The sequence below is a fragment of the Ruditapes philippinarum genome, unplaced genomic scaffold (assembly GCF_026571515.1).
Source record: "Ruditapes philippinarum isolate M1 unplaced genomic scaffold, ASM2657151v2 ctg9551_1_1_1_1, whole genome shotgun sequence".
NCBI classification, from domain to species: Eukaryota; Metazoa; Mollusca; class Bivalvia; order Venerida; family Veneridae; genus Ruditapes; species Ruditapes philippinarum.
In genome coordinates, this window is record NW_026859190.1 from 1 (window position 1) to 24,831 (window position 24,831).

General features: G+C 31.8%; 1 protein-coding gene across 1 annotated transcript; it reads left to right on the forward strand.

The window, feature by feature from the left end:
* The first annotated feature begins 2,279 nt into the window (after positions 1-2,279).
* Positions 2,280-23,408, forward strand: LOC132755559 (uncharacterized). Its single transcript, XM_060746443.1, has 3 exons — positions 2,280-2,626; positions 5,416-5,485; positions 21,597-23,408. The coding sequence occupies exons 1-3, from the start codon at positions 2,303-2,305 to the stop codon at positions 23,399-23,401; spliced, it is 2,199 nt and encodes a 732-aa protein (XP_060602426.1). The 5' UTR covers positions 2,280-2,302; the 3' UTR covers positions 23,402-23,408.
* Positions 23,409-24,831: the final 1,423 nt, after the last annotated feature.

Consider the following 24,831-nt stretch of genomic DNA (forward strand, 5'->3'; position numbering starts at 1 on the left):
GCAAATTTTCTTGTAAAAAAATTTCAAAGGTTTTGGGTTAATATTTTTTAAAAACTATACTTTTAAATTTTGTATAAGAAATTTATATACGGGCCTTTTTCCCCCCTTATCCATAAAACCCAATTTAGGCCCCATTCCCAATCCAGACTTTGTTCTTTTTTCTCAATCAAATAAAAATTCCCAATGCCGAGGTTGGTGATTTGAAAAAAGGTACCACATATTTGTATTTGGTGTAAATGTTCTAGATGTTTTCGATATCTTTTAATTTCTGATTAGTTTCAATAAGATTTATTTTGCTAAATTTGTTTAAAGAATTTTGAGTATCTTGAATGTTGGCCTATTTTTCCAAAATGATAAATTTCACAATTATTTTTTTTTTCCAAATTGAGTATAAAATTAAGCTAGAACTTTCCCAAAATAAAGGAAAAATGTCTGGTATAATTCACGATTGCATCTTGTATGTAGTTAAGTATCTAAACAATTTTCAACAAAACAATTTGGATTGCTTAACACTGTTTATTTATGCAATGAACAATATTGAACCTGTGTTTTCTATTCCATAGGTGCGTCAGTATAGAAATAGTATTTTCCACTCAAGCAGTATGGAATTAGAAGAAAGTGAAGCAAATACTTACTTAGATGATATGATAGCGGTTCTGCAAGATGGTTAAGAGCTATTACAACCGATAGAATGCCCAGATAGTGGTGAAGAAACTTCAAATGCTACAGTGTAAATAATGACAATTTATCAGTTTGAAATCTTTATTGAGTAACTTATAATGATTTAAAATTAACAAACCCACTAAATTCAGGACAAAAAGGTTTTGTAAAACGAATTAAAATATGATAAACAACAAAAAAAAAAAAAAAAAAAACACAAAAAAAAAAAAAAAAAAAAAAAAAAAAAAAAAAAAAAAAAAAAAAAAAAAAAAAAAAAGAAAAGCGGCGTTCAATGAACGCAAACCCCCCACATGATTCAGCAACAAGAGACAAGTGGCAAGGAGCCCAGGGGGACCCCAAACAAAACAGGACAGGGCCAAAGACAGAGCACGGACAGGTTAATCATTAAATGATAATTAATTTGATTAACTGTTAGGAATTCAAAAAATAAAAAATAGGCCCACAAAGGGGAAGGGCGATAGGAGACCGGGGGGGGGGGGAGTAATCAAGAAATAAAAAACTAGAGGCAATGAGGAATACTTACCGTAGACGAGAAAACAACAAGGGACACAAGCAAAAGTGTCACCAAAACAGTATGAAACAACATAAGAACATACATCTGAGGAACACAGTGGGGCGCCGCCTTGGAACGGTCAGCAGCATATAATGACTGCTGGGGGAGTTTAAAACCGGTTATGGTGCACCAAACCTCGCTCTTAGCCCCCACCATGTTCCTATAACGAGACAGTGTAAATAAAATGAATCCCCGCCAAGTGAAAATTCTAACAGTTGTCATGGTTACAAAGGTTAATAATAAGTAAAACACTAAAATGATCATGTAGAAACATATAAAAGTAACCAATGACCATAACAAAAGTACTCAATGTCCTAAAGGAAGACAGAGCAACAAGAAAATCACCTACAAGGGCCCGACGAAGCAAGCAGAAGACGAACATTAAGACAATTCAGTCCCAAAGGGCTTTACGAACTATCCATCATAGAGTCTCCCACTTGGTCCGTCAGATGCAATCAAAAGAGGAAAGCGTAGTGTCCAACTGTAAAAGGGTTGAACACTAAACATGCAGTATAAAGTTGTAAAGTATAGTCAAATTCAAAAAGATAATCCCCTTAAGTAAATTGATAAAGTCACATAAAAATGTATACAATGTATAATGTAACAAATGTAACAAAATAGATCTTAGTTTGTAAGGGACTCCTGAAATCCAAAAACTTTGAAATTTGAACAATTTTCAGGGTCCCGGAATTCTATATATTAATTTATACCTTTGAATTGGAGGACTTCTAAATTCTGATATTCTGGTAAAGTTTGGATTATATGAATAAAAAAATTACTTCCAATATCCAGAAATAGAAAACGGGTGTGAAGGATTATCATACTTGAGAATAAAACCTGCAAAATATTTGTACCTTCCAATTATACCTTGACCCCTATTAGAACATCAACCTTTCAAACATGTCAATTCCTGGATTTAATTGAAGGCTTAAAATAAAGTCTGACCTTATATAATTATAATATGTTGTTTAGAAAAGTAAATATTATAAATCATATGGATGCATTTTGTATGAAAGAAAATGTTATAAAACTGATATTTTTCATCAGCTGAAGAAGAAGGACTTCATTATGACTACTGAAGGCTTTGAAGAAATTCTGAGACAAATCAAAGAGGAAATGGCAAAAGTTCTAAAATCAACAGAAAATGCTGCAACTAAAGAGGAGTATGATGATCTGAAGAAGAAGCTAATAGACCTTGAAGCTAAGATGTCTGACAAAGAGGAGGGAAAACTGGAAAATGAAAAAGAACTTGCAGAACTAAAGAAAACAATTACAGATCTTGAATCACAGATGTGTAAAGAAAAGAAGGAAAAGCTTGAGATGGAAATTGAGCAAGTTAAATTGAAAAACAAACTTACAGTACTAGAGACTCTTGTTACAGAACAGAAAGAGGTAAAATAAATTTTTTTCTGCTTGTTAACTAAATGATGTGCTTTTACACATGCATCTGCATCTTGGCATTAAAAAAGATAAAAATATGAGAATTGTAAAGAAATTATTTTATGATTTAAGTTCTTGTGGCAAAATTGTTCTAGTACTGTACGTACCTGTTTAACTGGAAAAGGCAACCAAGATCATCTCATGTACAATGGGTATGAAATGTATATAGCTATTATTATCTGAAGCAAAAAAAAAATATTGTTAAATTTTAATAATGAAACTTTCAAAATGAAAATGAACTAAAAATGTTTTAGTATATTTCCTTAAGAGCATGATTATGGCTCATTCATGAACTCTTTGCTTTAAGACTAAAAGCCATTTTTAAAAGGCCACAATTAGAGGTAAGATGTTAGCAATACTTGCTTCTTATTAAAGTCATACTTAAAAGCTAAATGATAGCTATTCTTGCTCATGGTGAAGGTCACACTTATAGGTTTAAATGATAGTTGTGCTGGCTGATGTTGAAAGCTACATTTAAAGTTCAATTTAAGCTTTGTTGGCTCATTGTGAAGGTCAAGTTAGCTGATTGCTCATGCTTAATGTCAGACTTAAATGTTTAATGTTAGCTTTCTTGCTCCTGGTGAAAGTCACACTTAAAGGTGGAATGTTAGGTTTGCGTACATGTTGTGAAGACCACACTTTTAGGTTTAATGTAAGCTGTACTTGCTTGATGAAAGTCTGACTTAAAAAATAAATGTTAGCTATGCTTACTCATTAGATCACACTGAAAGGTTAAATGTTAGCTATCCTGGCTCATGGTGAAGGTCACACTTAAATGTTAAATGTTATGTTATCCTTGCTCATGGTAAAGGTCACACTTAAATGTTAGCTTTGCTTGCCCAAAATGAAGGTCACACTTGAACGGTAAATGTTAGCTTTGTTTGCACATAATGAAGGTCACACTTGAAGGTTAAATAATAGCTATGCTTGCTCATGGTGAAGATCACATTTAAAGGTTAAATGATAGCTGTGCTTACGCATGCCGAAGCTCAAAATTCAAGGTTAAATGTTAGCTATGCTGGCTTATGGTTAAAGTCACACATAAAGATTAAAATAAATAGTTATGCTCACAAATGGTAAAGGTCACACTTAACGGTTAAATGATAGATATGCTTGCTCATGGTAAACGTAACATTCAAATGTTAAATGTAAGATATCCTTGCTCATGGTAAAGGTCAAACTTAAAGGTAAAATGCTAGCCTTGCTTGCCCATAATGAAGGTCACACTAAAAGGTTAAATGAAAGCTTTGCTTGCTCATGGTGAAGGTCACTTTAAAATGTTAAATGTTAGCTTTGTTTGCACATAATGAAGGTCACACTTGAAGGTTTAATGATAGCTATGCCTGCTCAGGGTGAAGATCACATTTAAAGGTTAAATGATAGCTATATGCTTATGCATGTCAATGCTCAAAATTCAAGGTGAAATGTTAGCTATTCTGGCTTATGGTGAAGGTCACACTTAAAAGTTTAAATGTAAGCTATGCTTATGCATGTAAATGCTCAAAATTCACGGTGAAGTGTTAGCTATTCTGGCTCATGGTGAAGGTCACACTTATAGGTTTAAATGATAGTTGTGCTGGCTGATGTTGAAAGCTACATTTAAAGTTCAATTTAAGCTTTGTTGGCTCATGGTGAAGGTCAAGTTAGCTGATTGCTCATGCTTAATGTCAGACTTAAATGTTTAATGTTAGCTTTCTTGCTCCTGGTGAATGTCACACTTAAAGGTGGAATGTTAGGTTTGCGTACATGTTGTGAAGACCACACTTTTAGGTTTAATGTAAGCTGTACTTGCTTGATGAAAGTCTGACTTAAAAAATAAATGTTAGCTATGCTTACTCATTAGATCACACTGAAAGGTTAAATGTTAGCTATCCTGGCTCATGGTGAAGGTCACACTTAAATGTTAAATGTTATGTTATCCTTGCTCATGGTAAAGGTCACACTTAAATGTTAGCTTTGCTTGCCCAAAATGAAAGTCACACTTGAACGGTAAATGTTAGCTTTGTTTGCACGTAATGAAGATCACATTTAAAGATTAAATGATACCCGTGCTTACAATGGCAATGCTCAAAATTCAAGGTTAAATGTTAGCTATGCTGGCTTATGGTTAAAGTCACACATAAAGATTAAAATAAATAGTTATGCTTATTAATGGTAAAAGTCACACTTAACGGTTAAATGATAGCTTTGCTTGCTCATGGTAAACGTAACATCTAAATGTTAAATGTAAGCTATACTTGCTCATGGTAAAGGTCAAACTTAAAGCTAAAATGTTAGCTTTGTTTGCAGATAATGAAGGTCACACTTGAAGGTTTAATGATAGCTATGCCTGCACAGGACGAAGATCACATTTAAAGGTTAAATGATAGCTATGCTTATGCATGTAAATGCTCAAAATTCAAGGTGAAATGTTAGCTTTTCCGGCTTATGGTGAAGGTCACACTTAAAAGTTTAAATATAAGCTATGCTTACTCATGGTTATGCTCAAATTTCAAGGTTAAATGATAGCTATACTTATTCATGGTAAAGGTCAATCTAAATGGTTTAATGTCAGCTGTGCTGGCTCATTGTGAAGATTTTACATAAAGGTCAAATATTAGAATATATCTTGCTAGCTATGTCTAAAAGTGTTTTCTTCAATCTTTGCTCAGTTTAAACATTTACATTGTTAAAATATCTTTCCGATTAGTTTTGTACTACAAAATCTTTTTTGGAGTAAAGAAGATGAGTTGTTTTTGCAGGAGATGGCAAAACTTAAGACAGAAACTTCCTCAGGTCAAAGTCAGGCAGGTTATGAGCAAACTAAGTTAGGTGAGTAAATATGTGTGTTTACAGTGTACACACCATGACATTTTTCTTAATGTAAAAAATGTTTATTATTTCAGAAATTCATATAAATTAAATGATAAAAATTTTAGAACGTCGGCTCATATTATATCATTAAATTTATGCTATTAACATTAAATTAAACCCTACCACATAATGTGGTTGTGGTCAACTAGAATCAATTTGTGTTGGCATTGTTTGGTCTATCCATCTCCATCGTGTCCATTCTAGAAATCCTATAGACCCCTTGGAAATTTTTTCTTCAAGAAGTTCACCTCATCAAGTCGACCTGCAGAATCGGTGCAACCACTGTACCAGCTCAAGGTCAAGATCACTGTTGAAGGTCAAATGCCAAACATCAAACAACTTTTTCTTTGCTCTATAAATCCTATACCCCTTTGTATGATTTTCCTTAAACTTGCCTCAACTAGTCATTGTGCAGAACAAATGTCTCTAATTGGTCTACTCAAGGTCACCTATTGAGGTCAAAGGTCAAATATGGGACATTATCCTCTTCCTGTTATGCATGCTATACCCTTAGGATTTGTTTCAAACTTTACTCAAAAGTGCATCTTAACAAGGCAATGTTCAGAACCGATGCCTCTGTTGTGCGGACTCAAGTTACCTTTGATGGTCAAAGGTCAAGTATCAGACAGTAACCTATCTGCTGCATAAACCTATAATTTTTTTTTCAAATTTGGCATAACTGTTTACTAAACAAGGAGGGTAAATGGATTTTGTTATACCTCAAATATTTCAGTCAATTGACATATGGCATATGAAACTTTGCACACTTGTTCACTATCATGACCGCAACCTGTAAACAGAATGAGGTAACTCTATGAAGCATTTTGACAGAAAAATGCCCGTTTTACAACTTAAAATTTACATTTAAGTTTGCATACCACCTAAGATATATTTTCATTTTTACTCTTCTTTAAGAGCATATTAGGACTCTCTCCAAAGCCTATAACTGTTACATGGATTTAAAGATTTTTTTTGCCCTTAAGTCCACTAAATTTTTCATTATCAAGGCTCTTTTACTATCAAGCACTAAGAATAGTCGAGCGTTGCTGTCCTACCGACAACTCTTGTTTCATCATGTATTTTTTTTTTGAAAAATTATTATGACTTAATTATATACTGATATTTGTTCATTTTTGTTTGAAAAAAAAAAATTAAATGACAATTCTCGGGAGAATCATTCACGCAATATTCTTCCAAAACAAAATGATCTTGTGGTTCCAGTAACCTGACCGACCCTGTATTTCCGCATTTAACCTAAAACATTTTATTGCAATAATGGAGTATCCTATAGTGTATACATCTGACATACAGTTAAATTTTAATAAAATACTAATTAAAAAAATGTTTTCCGACCTACCTACCCTATTATTTTATTTTTCAACATGTTACCAGAACCTCAAGATCAATATGCTCCCCGAAAAAATTTCGGGGGAGCATATAGTCGCCGCCTTGTTCGTCCGTCCGTCCGTCTTTCCGTCCGTCCGTCCCCTTTTCTTGTCCGGGACTTAACTTTGAAACAACAAGAGGTATCAACATGAAACTTTGTAGGTAGATAGATCTCATTGAGTAGGTGTGCAGTGCACAAGAACCGTAACTCTGCCTTGCCTAATTTTTGAATTATTCCCCTTTGTTTATTTTTACACTTGAACTTTGTCCGGGACATAACTCTAAAATTATAAGAGGTTATCAAACATGAAACTTTGTTAGGTAGATTAGATCTCATTGAGTAGAAGTGCAGTGCACAAAGAACCATTTTAACTCTGCCCTTGCCTAATTTTTGAATTATTCCCCCCCTTTGTTTATTTTTACACTTTTAACTTTGTCCGGGGGACATAACTCTAAAAGTATAAGAGGCGATCAACATGAAACTTTGTAGGTAGATAGATCTCATTGAGTAGAAGTGCAGTGCACAAGAACTGTAACTCTGCCTTGCCTAATTTTTGAATTATCCCCCCTTTGTTATTTTTACACTTTGAAATTTGTCTGGGACATAACTCTAAAAAGCATAAGAGGTATCAACATGAAACTTTGTAGGTAGATAGATCTTCATTGAGTAGAAGTGCAGTGCACAAGAAACCGTTACTCTGCCTTGCCTAATTTTTGACATTATCCCCCTTTGTTTATTTTACACTTTAACTTTGTCCGGGACATAACTCTAAAAGTATAAGAGGTATCAACATGAAAACTTTGTAGGTAGATAGATCTCATTGAGTAGGTTGTGCAGTCACAAGAACCGTAACTCTGCCTTGCCTAATTTTTGAATTATCCCCCTTTGTTTATTTTACACTTTGAAATTTTGTCCGGGACATAACTCTAAAATAATAAGAGGTAATCAACCCATTGAAACTTTTTAGGTAGATACGATCTCATTGAGATAGGTGTGCAAGTGCACAAGTAAAAAAACCTTTTTTTAACTCTGCCTTTTTTTTTGTTCTAAAAAATTTTTTTTGGGGAATTTTATTCCCCTTTGTTTATTTTTAACACTTTGAAATTTGTCCCGCGGACAATAACTTCTAAAAAGTATAAGAGGTATCAACATGAAACTTTGTAGGTAGATAGATCTCATTGAGTAGGTGTGTATCTAATAAAAAATATGCAGTTGCACAAGAACCGTAAACTCTGCCTTGTCTAATTTTTGAATTATTTCCCCCTTTTGTTTTTTTTTAACAACTTTTTGGAAATTTTGTTTTCCGGGACATAACTCTAAAAGTATTAAGAGGTTTATCAACATGAACTTTGTAAAGGTAGATAAGAATCTCATTGAGTAGGTGAAGCAGCGAACAAGAAACCTTAACTCTGCCTTGCCTAATTTTTGAAATTATCCCCCTTTGGTATTATTTTACACTTTGAACTTTGTCCGGGGAACATATTTCTTAATGTATAAGCAGATATCAACATTGAAACTTTGTAGGTAGATAGATCTCAAATTGAGTTTAAGTTTGCAGGCAACAAGAACTGTAAACTGTCTTGCCCTACTTTTGTTAGTTATTGCCCTTTGTTCATTTTTGGACACTTGAACTTTGTCTGGGGACATTACTCTAAAATTATAAGAGATATCAACATGAAACCCTTTGTTAGATAGGATAGGTCTCATTGGGTGGAAGTGCAGTGGGCTTAAGAATCATTACTCTGCCTTGCCATATTTTGAAAGTAATTGCCCTTTGTTTATTTTTTTACTTTTTGAACTTTTGTCCTGGCAACTTTTACTTTAAAACTATTAGAGATATCAACATTGAAACTTTGTAGGTTAGCTAGATAAATTGGGATAGAACTGCAACGCTTAAGAACCTAAACAAAGGCAACCTGGTCTAATTGTTTTGGAGTTATTGCCTTTGTTCATTTTATTTTTTTATACCTTTTCCTGTGTCCAGAACCTTCTCGGGGAGCATCACCCGGTTCAACCGGTTCTTGTTTTGTTTTGGCATTATGATGTAAAACACACAAGGCAATTTTCCCCATAGAATTTTTATTAGCTCACCTGTCACAAAGTGACATGGTGAGCTTATGTGATCACTTTTCATGCGGTGTCCATCCGTCCATCGTCCATAAACCTTAACTTTAAACGACATCTCCTCATAAACCGCTGAGCCAATTTCATTCAAACTTTACAGGAATGGTCCTTTGGTGGTCACCTTTAAAAATTGTTCAAAATTTTTTATTCCATGCAGTACTCTGGTTGCCATCGCAACCGAAAGAAAAAACCCCAGAAAATATCTTCTTTAAAAAAAAGAAAAAAAAGAGGTAGAGCTTAGATATTTGGCATGAAACATCTTCTAATGAGTGTCTATCAAGTTTGTTCAAATAAAAGCCCTGGGGTCAAAATTGGCCCCGCCGCAGGGGTTCATTGCTTTTCCTTATATATCTATAGTAAAAGCTTAAACAATCTTATTTTAAAAAACCGAAAGAGCTAGAGCTTTAATATTTGGCATGATTTATCTTGTCTTGTCGCCAGTAAAATCTTCTCAAAACGAAAATGAAAGTAGAAATAAACAGTCTACTGAAATCCAGTGAAATCACAAAAAAAGGTAAAATTTCTAGGGCATTACAATTTATGAGTATATAATATGAAATTAGGCAAAGCCTATGAACGGGGTAGTTGTTAAGAAATTCCTTTTATTCTTTCCGTTTTAAAGGTGTCATTCGGTATTACTGTTACATGCACCGCTTCCGTTTTCACTCGGAACACTCGACGTTATCTATTTATCGAAAAGTTGAGATTTTAGTTCCGTCCCTATCGGATTTACCCCGCCTATTATCACCTTGAAGCTACATGTAAATGGCCCGTCGCACATCGACTAGAAACTGACAACTGAAAATTTTATTGATAGGTATAGAATTCTATATATTTTTGAATTGTTTTTTATTTGATTTTCTTTTAAATATGCACGTGAAGTCTCTAGCCGGGCAAGCCAAAGCCCGGACCCGCTTCCGAGCCCAGTCTTTGACTTCCCCGTATAAATATAAAGAACGCAATTTTATTTTAGATTTGAAACAGGTTTCGAGAGGAAAAAAATAAGGAAACCGGTTGTGATGTAAAGTTATTGGATTTACAAAGACAGCGCAACAGAAAATATTTTTCATATCACTTAGAATTGAAATTTATTGACGTGCGCTTAATATGTATTAAAAAGAGGATATTGAATGAGTGTAAGTTCAATGCTGCATTTATTGCACGAGTTGAATAAAATTATATTATGGGACCTCTGGTGAGCATAATATTTACTTTATTCAATGAGTGCAATAAATTCAGTAATGAACATACACAAATTTAATATAATATTCTATTTAACACATACTAGAAATAAAGACCGTTTAAAGTGAAATCAGGGTCATTTTTCTTTGACGCGCCTATAGTTAAACGCTAACATTTAGCACGTCTTTACACTATGTTTGTATAACGCTAATGACGTCACGTCAAAATATATGCACGGCCGTACAATACCATATTTACATAGTCGCAAAATCGGCACTGGTGTGTAATAATATAATGCTTTATCACACACCAGTGCCAATTTTGCCACTCCGTAAATATGGTATTGCACATCTGTTCATAATTATAATTGACATGACGTCATTAGCGTTATACAAACATTGTGTAAAGACACACTTTAAATATGCAGCCTGACTGGGACTTGAGCCCGGGACCCCTTGAATACTGTGTCGAAGCTGACTACCGGCTAAGCTTGCATACTCCTCCCCTCAATAGTGAACAGTTCTTAGCTGTAGAAATGAAAAAATCAGTTTTACAGTATCCTTTTTGTGATTCCATATACCATGCCAGTAATGGTCCTCTGACAGGGAAGGGAACACTTCCTTACTGATAGTGGATCTGAACACCTCAGTGTCTGCATTATAGGACATTTGCCATACCTTTTTTTATTTTTTAATGAAATTTGGTGGATTTTTTTCCATATCAATCAAACAGATGTAATTGTTACTCAATAGTATAGTAATATGTTGCCTTACTAACTTAGTTTCATTTCCTAGGAGGTTATAATAAGGTAAAATTACCCCCATTTTTAAAGATGTAATGTATTTGCTTGAACAAATAGGCATCATAGAAAATTTACCCTATCTTTCTTCATTGTCAATATAATTCATTGGGGTTTTCTTATTTTAGTCAATTAGATGTAGTTGTACTTGATAGTATAACATTATGTGGCTTTACTTGACCAGAAGGTTATAACTAGATAAACTTACCCAAATTTTCAATGATTTAGTGTGGTTAAGTTATTAATAAGGCATTATAGAAAGTTAGCCATTATTTCTTAATTTTCAATGAAATTTTTTGGGATTTTCTTATATAAGTCAATTTGGTATATAATAATACTATGTTGCTTAACTAACTTTGATTCATTTACCATGAGGTTATAATCAGGTAATATTACTCCCATTTTTAATGAATTAGTGTGTAAGCTTGTATAGTTATACATAATAGGAAATAAGCCATAATTTTTTTAATATTCAATGTAATTTATTGAGATATTCTTACTTTAATCAATAAGATATGCTTGTTAATTAATATTATAGATTTATGTTGCACTTATAATTCTGTTTCATGTCCTAGGCTGTTATAATAAGGTAAAAATCCCCATTTTGTAGTGAATTTAAGTGTTCTATCTTAAGACAGTAAGGTATCTCAGGAAATTTGCAATAACTCTTATATTTTGTAATGAAATTTGGTGGGACTTCCTTACTTTAGTCAAGTAGATACGTTTGTTAATTAATATGATAGATTAATGTTCCTCTTATAGCTTTGTTTAAATTCCAAGGCTCTCATAATTAGGTAAAATTTTCATATTTTGTAGTGATTTAGTGCATTATCTTGGACATTTAGGCATCTTAGGAGATTTGCCATAATTCTCATATTTTGAAATGAAATTTGTTAGGACTACCTTATTTTAGTCAATTAAATATGTTTGTATATTAATATAAAAGATTTATGTTATATAAAAAATTCTGTATCATTTCCTAAGAGGTTAAGTTTAAGGTAAAATTACCCGGTGTATCAACATTTTATAAGGCACTGCTTTCTTTAATAGTTGGGGTCCACATGGAATTTACTATAACATTTTTATTTTTCATGGACAATTATTGAAATCTTCTTTTTTAAGTCATCTAATTTAAGCTATTAATTAATAAAGTTTATTTGGATTGAGTTATCAATTACATTACTTTTCATAGGGATCTTGTATTAAGCTCTTTTTAATGAAATGACCTACCTATGAAGCATAAAATTGATATATAGTAGGAAAATTAAAATTACAATCAATTGAAATTGTACAGGTCCCAAAAGATACAAGTATGCAAAATGGGTTTTTGTAAATTTAAATAAATACATAGGTGATATTTAAGTATATTATAGTTAGAATTTTATCAGTTTTGAGGTTATAACTTACTTGAGGGAAGTTAAACAAGTGACTTGGGACTACAGCATACCTAGCTGAGAAAAATCTTCAAAGAATTATATGGTTATATATGGATAGGTTATATACTTTTAAGTTAGCAAAGGGCGACACAGGCTCATCTCGGGTATCTTAAAGGGGTATTATGTTAAGTAATGATTACGGATTGATAAATCTTTAAAGTGATTTTAGATAATATACAGAATAAAAATCAAAAAAAGCTATATATGTTTATCAAAGTGGGTTATAATATGGACCTCATATAAGATTAAGATATCGTCGCCCTAATTCCAGAGTGTCGTAACTCCAATTTTGAAAAAAATGAGTGTTTGGTATCAAAATGTTCGTAATTTTTTTCTCTATCTAATGGTAAGAACAACATCACTCTGGTTCATGCCTGTAACAATATATTGAATGGGTCAGAGTGCTGTAAGTCCAAAAATTGTGATAAAAATACAGTCCATAATATCGTAACTTCTGAACCAATAGTTTGTTGAGATTCTAGTCACGTGATGCTGTATTGACAAAATGGCAGATTTTTCAAGGTATCGGGAATGACATTTTACGTTTTATATTTCTTGATAACATGTAAGTGTTTTGCTTTAGATGTTATCTAATTATCTATAGCTTAATATTTTAATGAACTGTTTCAAACCTTAAAAATAAATAATAACTACTCTTTACACTTTAGCTAAATTCAAAGCACCATGCTGTGTTATGAAATTCGGATAGCATGGAAATCGGATAAAATGATACAAACTTTCAATATTCACAAGTATCAGCTGTTCATAACTTGATATGTGAATGATTATATGATTGATTGATCAATGCTAACTTGTGCATATTCAGATTAAATACGTACAATTAGGTTTTGCATTAGATTGTTTATACTTTTAACTTACAAACAAAACTTATCAAATGGGAAACATACTACTGCCATTGTTACATTTTGTCTTTAACTATATATGACAAATTACCGTACTGGTGCTAAGTGATTCTAATAAAATTTACACATATATCTTAACAACTCATAACTGATGTTAAATTAGGTGGTGTTTACTTCATGATTATTTCATAACTCATAATTTCATTATTTTCATAATTTCAAAATAATGCACTTTCATAGGAAACAGGACGTTTCGGCCCCAAACCAAATCGGCCCCAGTCGAAAAATCGGCCCCTGGACGTTTCGGCCCTTTTCCGCGAGACGTTTCGGCCCCACTATAGACTATAGTATATTGCTTGATTGATTAACAACAATTAATTTAATAACAATTAAACAATTATGACACTTTAATTCTTTAAATAATTATTTATTATCTTTTGATCTCTTGAACCAATTAGATGTACGTTAATGTTTTTAAAGGTGACATCTATTTTATTAGATTTCTACCAAAGGTACATCAGCGTGCTAGCATTTGGATAATTATAAATATTTTGATAATAATACAAAATACTGGGAACAGGCAAAATATGAATGTCTCGAATGTCAATTTAAGATGAAATTTTATTTGTAGTGATATGGAGGGTGCACGAATAACCGACACTATAATTGTTCTGTAATTGTATTTTCGTATCCATCAAACTCGTCACTGTTAAATAGTTGTTGATGATAATTTAATGTCTGTCTCATGTGTTGTTTTGTGTCTTGCTTCTTAATCTTTCAAATAAAATATTATCTATATATGTTGTAAATAATTGTTTGTTTGTGTATTATATTTTTTCAAATAAAGTTTATGTTCTGTTCTGTTTGTATTAATAAAATATTATCTATATATGTTGTAAATAATTGTTTGTTTGTGTATCATATTTTTTTAATTAAAGTTTATGTTCTGTTCTGTTTGTATTAATAAAATATTATCAATATCTATATATGTTGTAAATAATTGTTTGTTTGTGTATTATATTTTTTTAAATAAAGTTTATGTTCTGTTTTGTTTGTATTGATTACTTTTCCCCTACTACTATTATAATCTAGTTTTTATACAAAATGATTAAATATATATATTAATTGATTCATTTAATCATTGAAATGCTATTAATATATCGGTTTAAAATACAGTACTTATTATGGGGCCGATTTGGTAAAGGGCCGAAACGTCCGGGGCCGAAACGTCTTGGGTAGTTTGGGGCCGAAACGTCTCGAAATCCTTTCATATAACGATCACAAAAATATGAAAAGTTTTGCTGTCCAAGGCATTATGAAATCTAGACTGGTGTACAATACCCACTATCATATAGAAAGAAAGACAAAACACTTTTAAAATGTTCAGTCCTACATCACTCGTTTGTGTTCTTAAAACAGTACATCCAAACGTCAAAGGCTATATGGTGGGTTAAAGTTGACAATATCCCTATAACAAAAGTTTAAAAGCTGAGAGGTGTCTCAGATGCACCATTTAGCGTTGAATAAGAGACGTCATTTGCACAACAAAATACTTATTAAACAAAATGCCACCTTCTCAGCTATTTTGCATAAATCAACAGGGTGTCAGTCTATACCTTTTCGTCAACATAATCATCAGGGTTCTCAATAAGAGCCGGCCGCCGGCCGAAATGACCGTTTAAAAGCACTTTTTGGCCGGTTAAAATTGTAAAATTTTCAATAAATAAACAGAATTTGACTGTCAAATACTGATGCTCCGTGATAATTGTTAATTTTTCAGTAGAAACACAATAAATGATTGGAATAAGTCTGAAAACAGACTTTTATGAGCAAATAAATCTTAATTAAACTTGCATAAAGTGAAACCGGAAGTTCAACTCCATTGCCGATTTTTCCAGTCTACTGCAATATTGCAATTAAAATACTTGCTAAAACTGGACACTATTCAAGGGTTTAAACTTTAAAAAACATGATTTATTTGCTATAAAATCGTAAAATCAATTGTTGATAGTTGTCATTTACACTGATAATGTGTACTAAAATACATTCATGTGTTGTCAAAAATATATCTGATTTCGGATGTAACTTATTCGGACATGCAATTACGGATTGGGGAAAATTTCATAAAAGGAAAAAAAGAAATGTTATAAATTAAAATATCTTTCTTTGACTGAACTTCATACACTGATATATGCAATGCTTATTTATGAATAAGCAATTTTAATGCGAGTAAATTACTAATATAATATGAATAACGTACAAAGATAATATGAATATCAAAATTTTGAAACCCTAGGTATAAAAATTAAGGGAAATATACTTTGATCAAAATGACTTAAAATCTATAATTTGTTGTTCAAATCAGGGACAAAAGATATAAATCCAATGTTCCTACTCAAATCTTCTACCAAATAACTGATACATTATTAGTGAATTGCATGTACTGAGATTTGTTGGCATAAATAGTAAAAGTTTGTTTTTGTAACATTTGCTCTGTTCCATGTCTGACAAATAAGTTCATAGAATTTATGACTAACACATTTAGGTCCTGTTCAAGCTTTGAACTTAAAAATGAGAACACAATGATTGTCATCTGGCACATGATATTTTATTATTGAATAAGAGTGATTTTTATGCAGTAATTTTCTAATGTTTTTCTCCTGTCTGCAATTAATGCTAGACATACTGTAACTGTATTGGTCAATTATTTTAAAATGAATTGCAGGATATGGTGTTTCATTAAGTTTAAAATGAATTAAAAAACAGTATTTAAGGCAAAACTGCACTTTTTTCCAATTAGTCACACAAAATATATTTGACAACATTTTATATAGTTTTTTTTTTCAAATTATGCCTTTACATTTGGTCTTCTGTAATAGTTTTAAACTGCCAAAATATGGCCTAGAATGCAGGAAATCAAGCGCTTAATTTCAAAATTTTCCGGGGGAGCATGCCCCCGTACCCCTAGGAGGCCTGCTAGAATACAAATTTGGCCTGCTGAGCTGAAAGTTATTGAGAACCCTGAATCATGTTCAATCTTATGCTGAAATTTACGATCACAAAAATATGAAAAGTTTTGCTGTCCAAGGCATTATGAAATCTAGACTGGTTAACAATACCCACTATCATATGGAAAGAAAGACAAAACACTTTTAAAATGTTCAGTCCTACATCACTCGTTTGTGTTCTTAAAACAGTACATCCAAACGTCAAAGGCTATATGGTGGGTTAAAGTTGACAATATCCCTATAAAAAAAGTTTAAAAGCTGAGAGGTGTCTCAGATGCACCATTTAGCGTTGAATAAGAGACGTCATTTGCACAACAAATACTTATTAAACAAAATGCCAACTTCTCAGCTATTTTGCATAAATCAACAGGTTGTCAGTCTATACCTTTTTGTCAACATAATCATGTTCAATCTTATGCTGAAATTTATTATGTAATTGGAACATGCAAAGCAAAATTAATCTAAGTTTCTAAGTTAAAAATAATTCTTGTACATCTACTTCCAACTCGTAAGGTAATACTACCTGTAATTATCAAGTGATTTGAACCATTGAACTGAAAATTATCCATTACGAAAACTATTTTTTAAAAAGAAAAAAATGTGTGGTTAAAAATTTTCATTCGATTGAAACGTAAAAAAGAATGATTTTGTGAAGAAATGTTACAAAGTCTTAAGACCATATAAAACATTAAGAACTCTTTAAATTGTCATATTTGTTTCATCAAACGTTTGTTGAGGTAAAATAGAATTAATATTTGTCTGAAACTCTTAGATATTGAGCATTGTTTTTATACGAATGAGTTATTGATGTTAACAGTTCAGATAAAAACATTAAATGCAAACGTATACTTAATTGTTATTGTATGTAAAGAAGTTGTATGCCACTTTATATATAAATACATGTAGTAATTGAAGCACAGTAGTTCATTGAAACACCGTATCAAGATCTGTAGCATCTTTGAACATTTGTGAGCTTTGAGTTGTGTCTCATATTTTTCATTTTTTTTAAAACAAAACATCAAGTAATGCTGTTCTTAGAAAAGTAAAATACATAGGTTTATTCTTTTTTATGTTACAGAGAAAGGAACTCATTGTTGATGTTGTTTTTCAAAGCTTAAGCAGTTACATCTTTCAAACATTTTTGTGTGTTTTGTAAGTCAAATTATGTTCAACATGCTGTTTGTCTGCAAGCTACAGGTATTCAGAATTGAATTTGGAATGAATTAATGATATAATAAACGAAACCAAAAGTAAATCTGAATTCCAAATATTTTATATTGTACAGTCTTATTGTAAAAATAGCATATCATATGATAAAAAGTTTGCTATTTTATGTGGTAAATATCAATACAAGGACGATGTTTCTAAATTTTGTTTTCGTTTTGTTTACCTCAATGTGATACATTTACAAAATCAGTAAGATCTTATTTTTTTTGTTCATTTGCAAGGCTCACTATTTCATGTAAATGGTCATAATATAATGAAGCCCGAGATCTATTTCATCCTTAAATTGCCTGTTCGTGGCTATTCACACTTCGCCGCATTGTTTGGATTTCTATTATTGACTTTTAAGACTAAATTTACTGTTTTGATCCTGATCACATTCCATGCTCTGTGGTGCCTAAATAAATGTGGATTCAGACTATTCGTTAAAGAATTCAATTTCTAGTTACCTCTAAATTTAATATAATTTCAGTATAAAACAGTTCAAAAGTCGTTATTTCACACTGTTGTAACTCCTAAATGTAATGATATTTTAGGGTCACATTGCTGTAACTGAATACAGCATTCTGGTTCTTGTATTTTTGTCAATAAAATTTATTTTTCAGTGATTTTTCATTTTTTTTATTTTGATTTTCAAAAAAACTATCTACAGGAACTTCTTCGTAATTAAAAGTTTAAAAGTTAAAATAATTCTGCATACTATGATATATTTTATATTAAAATTGGTTGAGTTAGTGTGAAGATATAGCCTGTTAAAACTTTGAAGTCGATTTTCTCAAAATGGTAAAATACGACTTACATCAATATGGAATTAGGGTGCGATATATTTGAGCCGGGTCACGATAAAACCAACATAATAGGTTTGCGACCAGCATTGATCCAGACCAGCCTGCGCATCTGTTCGCTAACAGTGTCTCTACTTGTTATACGGTTTGTACGTGAACGGCATGGATCCTGATCAGACTGCACGGATATGCCACTATGTTGGTTTTGTCGTGACGCGGCTCATTTAACTTTTAACATGTAAACACTGAACTGGATCGGGAAACAAGGATTGACAATTTTATTAAGATTGCTTAAATAATAATTGTAACTGTTTTTTATTGTACATAATAGGAATATTGCTATAATCATTGTATTCTCTTTGTTTGATTGGACTGGTTGAAATTCATAGAAATCCCTAATCAAGGTATCATTATTTAACAAAACATATATTTATTAAATATCACAAGTAATAACAATACATCAATATGACTGTCAGACAGATCTTGAAACAAAATAAAGGGCTATAAAAGCCCAGGCCACATACAAAAATAGTAGTCTATGCTTTGATAATGAGCTGACAGATAGGGGAATTTTGTAAAGGGTGGCTAATAGCCTGTCTGTTGTGATTACATGTCTAAAAAGTACATCATGGTATATTTTAGCCACCATAGAATTTATCTAGAAAAAAAATCTAGCTATTTTTATTTGTACAAAAATATAGAAATAGTACAATGTATAATTAGTAAAATGTTCACTATACATGTACAAATAATGAAACTATTAACAAATGTCGGTACAGCCGCGGTACGGTATTTATAATAGAGGGTCACGGGTTCGAGTCCATGTCAGGATGCACTTTTTTCTCAACCTGTGACTGATATAACATTTGTATAGCCCAGGTAGAAATTAAATCACAATGCTAAGTAACCCTGGGAAATTCGAAGAAATATGTGCATACACAGTAGGTTTATAACGATTCAGTATTTTAACAAGTAAAACGTGTAATTAAGCGGCCGAATAGCTCGGAGGAACTCAAGAGCCGCAGAATGGTATTCCGAGTGTCAGGGGTTCGAGTCCCTGCCAAGCTGTTACATATCAATATAAATCTGTCAAGAAAAATAGGGAGGAACTGTCTAAAATAATTATCACCCTAAATAGGATTCAGATCAGGTTCGGACAGTCTTTGATGAAAAGTCAGAAGATGAACTTGTAAAGGGGGTGGGGTGCTAGTCTGATTACCATCATTTGATGTCTGACGAACCTCATATCTAATATATATTGGTACGCAATTATAAACACCTGTTTGCTGAATTTAATATCAAAAATGTTGCAATTAATTAGTAACTAAATCTTATATGCGTATGTAAACTAGGATTAAAACTAATTAATCTTCGGCGTAAAGCATGTAGAAATCTTCACCGCGAGGTCACAAAATTTAAAACTTTAATGTAAACATCACAATAATACTTCTTTATATAATATTTCTATTCTTTGACAGGGACACAGAACATCTCTTACATGTTTAAGAAACAAGAAATTTACATAATATATCTATCTAAGATATTCTTTTACTTCTGAATAGTAACAGACGCAAAACACAGTACTTAAGCGCTTAGACGAACGCAGATGCACGCTAAATAAGAAACGCACGCTTTCAGACGCACGATAAACGAAAAACGATACACGGAAAACGAAAAACGTTAAACGCTTGAAAACGATGCACGCTTGAGAAAGCGTTTCAGCAAACGCACGTTGCACGCTATACGCACGCACGTTACACGAAAAACGGACGCACGAAAAACGCTATTTTTGACAACCGAAACGTTCACCCTACTGTATGTATACCATATCACGTCGGCCTTGAGGCGGGTGTGTAATAATATGGTGTGCCGTAGAATTCGGGTGAGAATCTCTTTACCCCTGTTGCCGACCTAGCTTATTGCAATTCATAATAAGTACATGTATTCATTAAGTAATTAATGCATAATGTCATTATAGTTATCGATTAAAAATTGAACTGAATGAAACTGAATGTTTATTTATTATTTAATTAATTCAGAGTGGAATAAGAGGTTAATACACAGCAGATTAGGGTCAGAATATCTTTATCAAGCAACCCCCCCCCCCCCCCCCAATGAAATAATGCCCTTGTTTTTCGAAAAGTGAATGATGACCCGCGGGCATTATTCATTTTAGGGTGGATTATCGCTATTTAGCTTGTCCCAGATATGCATTAATGTGTAAAATACATTTGATAGTAACACTGATATTAATAGGTTCTACATTAATATTTATGTTTTCACCTATTACAAAGTGACAAGGTTAGCATTTGTGCTCACAATTTGTCTGGCGTCCAGCTGTCATCCATTCATAAATTTTTACTTTAAACAACATCTTCTCATATACCGCTAAGCCAATTTCATCCAAACTTCACAGGAATGTTCCTTTGGTAGTCACCTTTTAAAATTGTTCGAAGAATTTAATTCCATGCAGAACTCCCTTTCCTTATATGTATATAGTAAAAAGAACAAAAAAAACTTCTTTTTTAAAACCCAAAGAGTTAGAGCTTAGATATTTGGCATGAAACATCTTCAAATGTGTAATTGTTTTGTTTGCTTGTTTATGGTTTATTATATGTATGTGAGTCACTCATTAGTGTGTTAACAGATTAATGTTAAGAGGATAATTTTTGTTTGAGTGAAATATGGAATATATTTTCACGAAACATGAAAAAATGCCACATATTTTCACGAGCCTGGACGGCGAGTGAAAATATGTGGCATTTTATCATGTTTCGTGAAAATATATACAATATTTCACGAAAAACGAAAAAATAACCTTCTTATTTAATTTCATTATCAAAGAAAAATGGTTTGCTACGCAACTGCAATTGTACAGTTCACAGTAATATAATTATTGTCTTGTTTTGCACGTGATATTTATATAGCGCTACATTGTGACGTCACGTAAACAACTCTTTAAACGTCTGTAAAGTGCTAATAACTGAATTAAAGATATTGGTGTTCGGATTAATTTTCTTAGACCATTTTCTATCATTCTAGATAGTTTTCAAAACAAAATTCAACGAAAAGATTTTTGTATTTATCAGATTTTTCAAACAAAATGGCGAAAGACGTCGTTTAAAATAAATATGAGTTTTGACTCTGCCCACTTTCATATTTATATTTCATATTTATTTCTAAAAATATGAAATATATTTGACTGATATATCACCATATTTCATGGGTAAAATTAAATCATATACAATATTATAATTTTAGAATGGCAGAAAGAGACGATAGCATCATACTGTAAGAATTTGCTAAAAGTACCAGCAATGCCTTTACTACCACGAGGTCAGAAATGTGACTTCAGTGAGATTTATGTTAGACCCACTATAACAAGAGAAATAAAAGGAGAGAAAGGGGAGATTGAGGAGATTGAGGTCACGTCAATGTCAGAAATCTTCATAAAGAATGGTGTGCCTTTAAAACATATATATGTTCTTGGAGATGCAGGGTCTGGTAAGAGTAGTTTTTGTAAATATTTGGTCAACTGTTGGTGTTTGGCACACAGTGATGAACAAAATGTAGAAGATGATTTTGATGCGGTTAAGGAAATGAAGAAATTTGATTTCATGTTTTATATCTCGCTTAGACATAATCAAGACATAGACAGTGTCCAGGATATGATTAAAAATCAGTATGATATTGACATTTCTAGCCCAATTCACAAAAAGGACTCTGCAAAGATCATAATATTGCTTGATGGCTTAGATGAATGGTCTTCTGAAAGAAAGTCGTACAATCAGTTCCAGGCAATGGGTCTCCCTAAACAGGATGTTAATAAAGACTATACAATTGTAACTACATCACGGCCATGGAAAGTTCACACCTTGGGAATAAGTGAGACAGAAATTGAACAGTTACTGAATCTAAAAGGATTTGATTGGAGATGTGAAAAGGAAATGGTAGGAAGAACTGTCTCGCAGTTAAATTCCAGCAGGCATGCTAGTAAAGATGCCAGTGCTTGTAAACAAAAGCTAAAAGAAGAGTCTCTGAAAAGTTTAAAACAGCTACCAATAATGCTACAACAACTGATATGTCTATGGTTTGATGGTAAACTCGATAAAACCTCAAGATGTGCCATCTACACCGGTATGTTAGAATTATTCTTTACATGGAATGACATGAAAACTACAGGAACAAGTACTCCACTTATGAAGGGTGCTCAGAAAGTAGATCTTCCTAAATACTTAGTCGATAAAATCATATTAAAATTAAACAGCCATTTCATTTATGAAGTGTCAAAGTTGGCTTATGAGACACTATTTAATTGTCCAAAGGATAAATCCTTGACATTTGACATTTGTATGTTTGATGAACTAGAAATATCAGCTGAAGTAAGAGAAAATTGCTTGAAACTTGGAATAATTACAGAAGATGAATGTCCAAATTTTTCTGTATCAGAACCACCAAGGTCATTGTTCTCTTTTATTCACAAATCAATGCAAGAATTTCTGGCTGCAGTGAATGTTGGTATAAATTTCAATGCCAAAATTTGTTCATCAGATTGTACAGAAAATGATGAATTAGCCAAAAAGTTTATTAATGAGGTTTTTCAGAAATGTTCAGCAGTAAATGACATATTAGAACAGTCAAATGTTATCATTATGCTATGTGGTCTTGAATCTAGATTAGCAACGCATGTTTCAAAATACATATATGATACTATGTCAGAAGACTCTCGTGTTCAGGAATACAGGAGAACAATAAGAAGTGACATTTATAGGGATCTTCGTTGTATTACTGATATTCAAAAGCTTATGTTTGAGTCAATGAAAGAATTAAATGCATCATTTAGTATAGGAAGCAATCCTGTATTTTATATAGGAGATTTGGTCATTTATAATTGGGAGAATCTTGAAAGTGTTTGTTCAAGTATTGATCAGAAACAAATTGTTCCTGACTCTGTTCTGTCTATTAATTTAGATAACGTGAACACAGAAAATGTTAAATTTACAAAATATTTACCAATGTTTCATCGTCTTGAAAAAATTGCATTAACATACATGTATTCATTTTAAATTAAAATGTTATAGTTCAAAAGGATTTTGAGATTAACAAATTTTGTTTGTGAGACCCTTTTAAAAAATAAATTTTTTCAACTTAAAAATTCTGTGTTTGATTGATCACACAGGGGTTTTTCCCCGTGTATACAAAAATTTTAGTTACGTACCCACTAATTTTTGTAGCAAAAGATGAGTTTTTAACAAGTCATGATGTTTTAATACATTTTGTAATTTTTGGGGAAATCCTCTTGAAAAATGATTTTGGAGTTAAATGTAATGTGGGAACCAGCTAGTAAATTTTTAAAAACACTTCAGTTCTGAATGTGAATGGTTGTTAGGTGTTAGATGCTGATTAAAATTGAATTTTAGTTGAAAAAATGGAAAATTTATCTGAAATTTTTTTATTTTTAGAAAATTAAAATTTTAAAAAACTTAAAAATTTTAGGGGAATTGCTAAATTAAATTAATTCATCCAACATAAAGAGAGACTAGTAACATATTACCGAAGTTTACATCATCTCAGTAAGTTGAGTTATGGTATTGTAGGTTACTGAATGTTTAAAAGTTACTTTAGAGATGAAGAGTTTAAAGAACATTAAGCTTCAGTATGTAATAATGAATTTTCAAACATGGGCAGAAGTTTTGTTGATAGTCTTCCTCACATTCCTCATACTGTAGATATGAGTGTATGGCGCTGTTTATAACAGGAGATGGTGAGGCGTTTAATGATTTTAGGTCAACATTGATATTACATGAAGGAGGGAAGATAAATGATGCTAAACAGTATGTAAAAGACCAGGATCAGTTATTTCATGTTAAACGTGATGTTGATGATTGTTGGTTTGACTTTTCAACACAAAAGTGATAAAAGTATCCATTTAGTTACATAGTGTTTAAACACTAATTGCTGTTTTTTTCTCACATTTTCAACAAAGGAAAACGGTTTGAACTTTTAACATAGTGAGATAAAATACATGCAGTTTACAAAGTGTTTGAACTGAATTATTTTAAGTAAAAAGGCACTATTTTTTTTTTTTTTCATCAAAAAGTGAAACCTATGACAAGTTATTGATATATATTGTTGTAAAGTTAGAGGATGAATATAATGCATTATGATAACAATCATCAGAAATCAATTTTTTATTAAATATTGATTTCTGGTCATTGTTACAAAACATTAATAATATTGAAATTGCAGAAAGTAATATTTAAAATGTGTTTATTAATAAATAAATGAAAGAAAGACAGTGAAATTAATACGAGAATAGATATATTAACCTTAATGAAGGTAAATGTTCTTTTCTAAAGATCAGGAATAGTTTGTGAAAAAAAAATCTGATTTGAAAAAGTAATGTTCTAATTATAAATGTATAAATAGATATATAAATTAACAAGTAAATAGTAATGAATAAGTAAATTTAATGAAAATATCATACCACAGATGT